The sequence below is a fragment of the Sciurus vulgaris genome, assembly GCF_902686455.1.
Source record: "Sciurus vulgaris genome assembly, chromosome: 9".
Classification (NCBI taxonomy): Eukaryota; Metazoa; Chordata; class Mammalia; order Rodentia; family Sciuridae; genus Sciurus; species Sciurus vulgaris.
Window position 1 is genome coordinate 114,008,048 of NC_136469.1, and position 7,478 is coordinate 114,015,525.

The 7,478-nt window shown below is 36.9% G+C and overlaps 1 protein-coding gene across 1 annotated transcript; it reads left to right on the plus strand.

The window, feature by feature from the left end:
• The first annotated feature begins 8 nt into the window (after positions 1–8).
• Positions 9–4,829, plus strand: RPL9 (ribosomal protein L9). Its single transcript, XM_079152884.1, has 7 exons — positions 9–55; positions 138–253; positions 938–1,033; positions 1,851–1,983; positions 3,381–3,461; positions 4,056–4,172; positions 4,689–4,829. Exons 1-6 carry the CDS (start codon positions 10–12, stop codon positions 4,160–4,162), a joined length of 579 nt encoding a protein of 192 aa, XP_079009010.1. The 5' UTR covers position 9; the 3' UTR covers positions 4,163–4,172; positions 4,689–4,829.
• Positions 4,830–7,478: the final 2,649 nt, after the last annotated feature.

Here is a 7,478-nt window from a genome sequence, read left to right on the forward strand (position 1 = left end):
TGTTTCAGAATGAAGACCATTCTCAGCAATCAGACTGTCGACATACCAGAAAATGGTACGATTCTTGATGTTTTTCTTTTAGTGTTTACTGTGTGTTCTAACCCTTACGTGATCTCAGAACTCATTCTCTTTCGTAGTCGACATTACTCTGAAGGGACGCACAGTTATTGTGAAGGGCCCAAGAGGAACCCTCCGGAGGGATTTCAATCATATCAATGTAGAACTCAGCCTCCTTGGAAAGAAAAAGAAGAGGGTAAGGTGTTGATACTTAAGTTGCTTGTTTGGATGATAGTTATCTCTAATAGCATTAAATTTGATTGCTTTAAAATTGTCCCAATTGAGAGCAATATTTTAGCTTTTAAATTTAGCGTCCAAAATTATAGCAAATTTTGTTTTAGTAAAGTTGGAACACCAGATTCTGAATACAGTATATTGTAAAGCTCAATATTTAGTAGTCATCTTCAGTATCCATTTTTATACTGACACAAGTCATATTTACTTATGTGATTGCTTATAAGAATAAATAGGAATTTAAGCCAGGTAGTGGGATTTTATTTGGATTTGAGTTAAGCTTTCCAGAAGTGAAGTTTGTTGCAACTTGTGCAAAAGTTGGTGTTTGGGAGTTTTCATTCCTTCGTTTAATTGTGCACTTGTGATGTATACCAACAAAAATATTTGTTGGGCTGGGGAGATAGCTCAGTTGGTAGAGTGCTTGCTGTGCATACAAGGCCCTGGGTTCGATCCCCAGCACCGCAAAAAAAAAAAAAATTGTCAAGTGTAGGAGACTTTATATGTGGTTGGATTTTTCTCCCTTGAAAATCCTGTGCTTTAATTCTACAATCTAGACTAATTCAATGGTAAAAAGAAAATGAACTGTTTGCCTTCAAGCCTACTTATTTATGGGAAGATTGTTCTAATGTTTTTGTTCTATTAACAGCTTCGGGTTGACAAATGGTGGGGAAATAGGAAGGAATTGGCCACTGTTCGCACGATCTGTAGTCATGTACAGAACATGATCAAGGGTGTTACACTGGTAAGCTGCCTGATAAGACATTCACACACTCCTTTATTTTACTTTGGAAGTTTTCTCAGCTGTATTGTATGTGTAGATGTCTATGGTCAAGAATGAATTATTAATAGAATATCTACTATACCCACAGAACATAGGATAGGCTTTGCTTATTTTGATGGTATGCCACCATTAGGACCCCTTGTACAGCTAGAAAAAGTTCTAATTTTTTCAGTTCCCTGCCTGTTTTCCTAAATGCGTGTCTGATGTTGCTATTGATTCCAAGACCCCCATCCTCAAGATAAAGTATGCTGAATTATGTGTTTGCATTAAAATCTGGCATCTCTAGTGTATACCTAATGAGGGAACCCTGTACTTAACCTCTATTATAAACCCATTCTGTTTTGTTTTCCCTGCCTACCCTTGATTCCAGACTAAGTTCCTTGAAGGGAGAGACCCTGTCATGCTTGATATTCTCAATTCTGCCATTAGTTTTAGTAAATGTTAGTTTCAAAGTGCCCAGAATGAGGAATTTTTTTGGGTTCTCATTAAAAGACATTAGCATTGTTTATTGTGGGCATAAGTGATAACATAAGTGTTTCCTTTGGACGTTTTGTTATCTAGGGAGGAGACAAAATTATGTACCTAAGGTGTATAGTAATGAAAATGTTTAATTTTAGGAGACTTGGTACAGGTGTCAGTTGTTAGAGAATCTTGACAATGAGTGCTGTATGAGAACTGTTAATTGTAAAATTAGAAGTAACATAAGCATCTTACTAAATTTTAAAAGTGAGTTTCTTTGAAATTTCGCAGCATCATCCTTGGTTTGTTTATTTAACAGGGCTTTCGTTACAAGATGAGGTCTGTGTACGCTCACTTCCCCATCAATGTTGTTATTCAGGAGAATGGGTCTCTTGTTGAAATCCGAAATTTCTTGGGTGAAAAATATATCCGCAGGGTTCGTATGAGGACAGGTATGTTGTACGTGCCCTCAGATATGATTCAGAAATTTTAAGTTTTTTGAATGTTGGTGTTTTGGGTTGGTTGTGACTGTATTTCAGAATTGTCTCTGTTGAACTTAGAACACCTGGTGTTCTTAAGGGTCTGTATCATTGTACCTGAAGTGTTAGATATTGTAATAGTTTGCAGGGCATGGTACTTGTTTTGTTTTTGGGTGCTAGGGATCAAACAGTGTTTCCTGTAGGCCCGTGCCCTTCCACTGAGCACCAGTTAGATTTGCAAACTAAAATCTTTTAAAGCACCATTCTAAATTATATTTTTAAGTGATAAATAGTTGTATATATTTGTAGGGTGTAATTTAATAGACTTTTTTCTTTTGTGGTGAACCAAGGGCCTCATGCAAGGATATTTAACCACTGAGCCACATCCACAACCCCAGCCCACTTTATATTTTAATTTTGAGACAGGGCCTTAATAAGTTGCTGAGGATGGCTTTGAACTTGGGATCCTCCTGTTTCAGTCTCCCAAGCTTCTGGGATTACAGGCATGTGCTACCATTATGATGTTTTGATGAATGTATGCATTTGTAGAATGATGAAATTAGGCTAACCTGTCTGTCCCCTAACTTTTTGGTTGTAAAAACTTTCAGATCCCCAAAATACTTAGGAGTAATGGCTACTAACCTAAATTCTGCCTAGGTTCAAAATTTCAGCTCTTCCCACTTTGGGCAGTTTTGTTTCTCTGTAGCTTATTTTACTCATCTGTTCAGTGGAACTGTATCGTGATTAAAAGAGTTAAAATTGAAAAGCACTAAAAAGGGTGCTTGCCTAATAAATAGTAAACACTGAACCTTCAGTTTTTTCAGGCTTTTTCCAGTGTGCTCTTGGTTAGGGTGGGGAAGAAGAGAGGAGATCTGGTGCCAATTAAACTTTGAGGGATGCTAAATAATGTACAGTAGAACAAAGACTTGGTACAGAACTTTGTTTTTGGTACTGGGGATTGAACTTAGGGGTGCATAATCACCACTGAGCTATATTCCTAGTTCTTTTTTTTTTTTTTTTTTTTTTTAATTTTGAGACAGGGTCTTTCTAAATTGGTGAGGCTGCCCTCAAACTTGTGGTCCTCTTGCTGGGGCCTCCCAAGTTACTACGATTATAAGTGTGCACCATTATACCTGGCTTGGTACAGAGCTTTGTGTAACGAAGTCGTACTATCTATACAAAATTTAATTGGATCTCTGACTGTGATTCATTCCAGCCAGAACACAAATGTTAAAGATTATGGGAGATATAAGCCAGATCCTATAAAGCAATATTGTCGAGAGAAAATTGGTTCGCTGCATGGAGTTTTAAATAGAGTAAATTACTAGTGGGATTTAAGTTTTTTATGCAAATGCATTTTCCCTTTTCAGGTGTTGCTTGCTCAGTGTCTCAAGCTCAGAAAGATGAATTAATCCTTGAAGGAAATGATATTGAACTTGTTTCAAATTCAGGTTTGTTGTGTTCACAATGCCAGATATGCCTGCAAAATCAAAAGTTGACCCAGTGATGTCCATATTGCACATAGTAAAATAGTTTTGTGTCATGTAAGGACAGGAATACAGTCTGAGAAATGTATCATTAGACAATTTTTAAAAGATTAGTTATAGATGGACACGATACCTTTATTTTTATGCAGTGCTGGGGATTGAACCTAGTGCCTCACACATGCTACGCAAGTACATTACCCACTGATCTATAACTCAGGCCCTCATTAGACAGTCTTGTCAGTGTGAATGTTATAAAGTGTACATAAACTTTGATGGTACTTGTTGTTTACTGAACATGGCCCTTGGTACAATTGAGAGACAAGGTAGACAAGATGTGTATGCACAGGTTGCCAGCAAAACATGGCTTGTATATGCCAGCATCACCACAGACACAACTACTGTTAGTCTAGTTTCACTGGATGATAGGAAATTTTTGTCTCTTATGGAACCATTGTTGTATATGTGGTTCCTTGTTAACAAAAATGTATTGCACCTGACTGCTTTTTAAGATAAGTTTGACAAATGAAATGGTTGACTTACTTTTTTTTATTACTATAGCTGCTTTAATTCAGCAAGCCACAACAGTGAAAAACAAAGATATCAGAAAATTTTTGGATGGTATTTATGTTTCTGAAAAAGGAACAGTTCAGCAGGCTGATGAATAAGATCTAAGAGGTAGGTTCTTTAGTGTCTATATGTTCGTTGCGTTTTGTGGTATTGGGGATTAAACTCTGCTTTGCACATGCTAGGCAAGATCTCTATTGTTGAGTTATATTCTCAGCTGTTTGAGACTAAGTTACCTAGGCTGGCCTAGAACTTGTGCTCCACCTGCCTTGGTCTTCTAAGTAATTGGGATTACAGGTGAGCACCACCATGCCTGCTAGTGTCTATAAGTCTTATTACTGCTTTAGATGGGGTTTTAGTTTACTAAGACTTAAAATAGTGCTTGCCCAGCATGAGCAAGATGTCTGGGCTCCATTCCTCAGCCTGCAAAAAGAAAAAAGACTTAAATTGAAGTTATAGTAATGACAGCAAATGGAGCACAGTAAATTTGGCAGAATAAGGGATGAAATTGACATGTGTGTTACTATGCTATCGTTTATGAATAATATATCACAGTATATTTTTGATAATTTACAACTTTAATGGGGCAAAGGTAACTGATGGAGATATTTTTATTTCTTTTTACAGTTATCCAGCCACAGAAACAACAGTCCTGGAGAGTCAATTTGATATTCAGTGATGCAATAAAAGATATCTATTGACTTTGGACTTAATCTTCTCCAACAGGTTGAATAAACTTTAGTGTCCTTTCAAAGGAACAGAACAGGAGTTTTTTTTCTAGTTTATTTTTTCTCCTTGGGAACAAGTGATTTGAATCTGATTGTTGAACACCAGGTATATCAGGCAAAAAGAAATATGGTACCTGACAGGCAATACATACCTGTTTATTCAATGGATGGAGAGTTTGGGGATGATCCAGAAGGTGTTTTAATATTGTTGAGGCATTAATTTGAATATTTGGTGAGGTAGGTGTACCCTATTCACTTTTGAATAAAGTTCTGAGAAATGAAACAAAATATTAATAGACTTGAAACAGAGATAAGCAATTAATTTGATGACCACATGGCTTTTGTGGTCGAAGATCTCAATAATTTTGTTCTTTGCTTCAGCCATTTACTATGTTTCTTGATTTTTCAATTATTTTTATTCTTTTGAGACAAGGTCTCACTAAATTATTGTGGCCGGCCTCAAATTTGCAATCCTCTTCCCCTCAGCATCCAGATAGGCATGAGCCACCAAACCTGCCTCTTAGCCACTTAGTAATGTATTGGATACCTTTTCTTTACTTTTTATGTACCAGGGTTCTTAACCATTTAACTACATCCCCAGCCCTTTTTATATTTTATTTAGAGAAGCTCTCACTAAGATGCTTAGAGCCTCGATAAGATGCTGAGGCTGGCTTTGAACTCTAAATCCTCCTGCCTCAGCCTCCCAAACCTTTGGGATTACAGGTGTGTGCTACTGTGCCTGCCCTGACTTTATATATTAAAAGCATAGCTTTTACATTATATCTTAATTCCTTGTCACAGTTTCTAAGTATTGTGATTCTACTCTACTAGACTTTTATTATAGCCAACTTTTTTCCTAATTGTTTTATTGGTGCATTATAGTTGTGCATATTGATGGGGTTTGTTACGTATTCATACATACACAGTATAACTAATTGGGCCAGTGTTACTCCCCAGCCATACTAGACTTCCTTTAACTTAACAGGGTGATCCCTTCAATTCCTGCAGTATTAACCCCTCTTCATCTGTTAAACTCCAACATCCCAAGTTCTCAGATGAAACTTAGCATTGAACCTTGAGTTCTTTTTATATACCATACATCCAACCCTGATATGTATATTCACTACTTGGTTGTTCAGAGACTGTCAGAAAAATTTAAAAATGATAGGACCCATATTAAAGCAGTTAAGGAGGTAGCATTTAGTTGGAACCTCTCATTTGTAGAACTTGATTGAAGTGTACCAATGGGGGATGATTTCAAGGAGCTCATTTTAAGCTCAATTATAGTTAGGTTTTTAAGAAGAGGATTAAGTATTAAGTCTAAAAAATATTTGAGTTAGAGTTACAGACATTGAATGTGGGTATCTGAGTGAAGTAATATGAATTGAATACTATTGAAGCTGAATGGTAGGGCTTTGTTATACTACTGCAATATTTGAAAGTGGTACAAAATGAAACTACCTTGATTTTCATCTGGATTTTTGTTTTCTTCCCTCTGGTGGTGGGTCTTGACTTGAATAGAGGGCCTGATAAATGCTGGACATGTTCTCTACCATTAAGTCGCACCCTTACCCTGGCTGCCTTTGCTCCTTTCTTGCCTATTTTTAGCCAGGTTGTTCTTATTTATTATTTTGACAGGGCCTTCCTAAATTTAGGGCCTCACTAAGTTGCTGAAGCTAGTTTTGAACTTGGATCCTCTTGCCTTAGTCTTCTGAGGTGCTGGGATTACAAGTGTGCACCACCATGCCTGAATTTAAGCCTGTAAATTTTAAGAATTTGCCAGCTTTCACACCAGTTTTTATATTTTTTATTGCTCTTTTTTTTTTTTTTTTTTTGGCAGTACTGGGGATTGAACACCTTTGAGCATGCTAGACAAGCATTCTACCATTTGATTACATCCCCAACACCTGTTTGCCTTGATAATTTCCAATATCAACAAAGTTCTTTCCCTTTTTACAAGGTTTTTCAGCTGAACTGTGAGACTCCCCCTCAATGGTGTAATCAAAACTACCTTGAGCTAATAAGTGGTTGATGATACATAACGGGCATGGGGAGGTAAGGCAAGATTGGAAGAAGGATATAGTGTAGATGGAAATGAGAGGTGGGGAGCAGGCAGGGGAAGGAAAGAATTGAGACAAACATCCTATGTAAATGTTTGAAGACACAAATGGTATGAAACTGTGTACAACCAGAGAAATGATAGTTATCCTCCGTTTGTGTACAATGAATTAAAAAAAAAAACTACCTTAATCACCTAATAAAAAATAGCATCAACTCATCCAGTCATACTTACCCTGCTACACTTCATTCTGTCCATAGCATTTTTTTTGAATAAAAATCTTTTTACAGACACGTTTTGATTGTGTACAAATGGGGTACAACTTTTCATTTCTATGGTTGTATACAATGTAGATTCACACCATTCATGTAATCATACATATATAGGGTAATACTGTCTCTTTCGTTATCCTGTTTTTCCATCCCTACCCCCTCCCACCTCTTTTTCCTCTACACCATCCAAAGTTCCATCATTCCCCCTGCCACCCCCTCCTCGTTATATATTGTCATGCACTTATCAGAGAAAACATTTGGTTTTTTGGGCTTGGCCTATTTCACTTAGCATGATATTTTCCAACTTCATCCATTTACCAGCAAATGCCATAATTTTATTCTTTATGGCCGAGTAATA

Bases quoted from the DNA above. Each gene is read 5' to 3' on its own strand.
- RPL9 (XM_079152884.1), top strand. From the start codon at position 10: ATGAAGACCATTCTCAGCAATCAGACTGTCGACATACCAGAAAATG. The intron at 254-937 runs GTAAGGTGTTGA...TTCTATTAACAG, and splicing joins TTGGAAAGAAAAAGAAGAGG to CTTCGGGTTGACAAATGGTG. The intron at 3,462-4,055 runs GTTTGTTGTGTT...TTATTACTATAG, and splicing joins TGAACTTGTTTCAAATTCAG to CTGCTTTAATTCAGCAAGCC.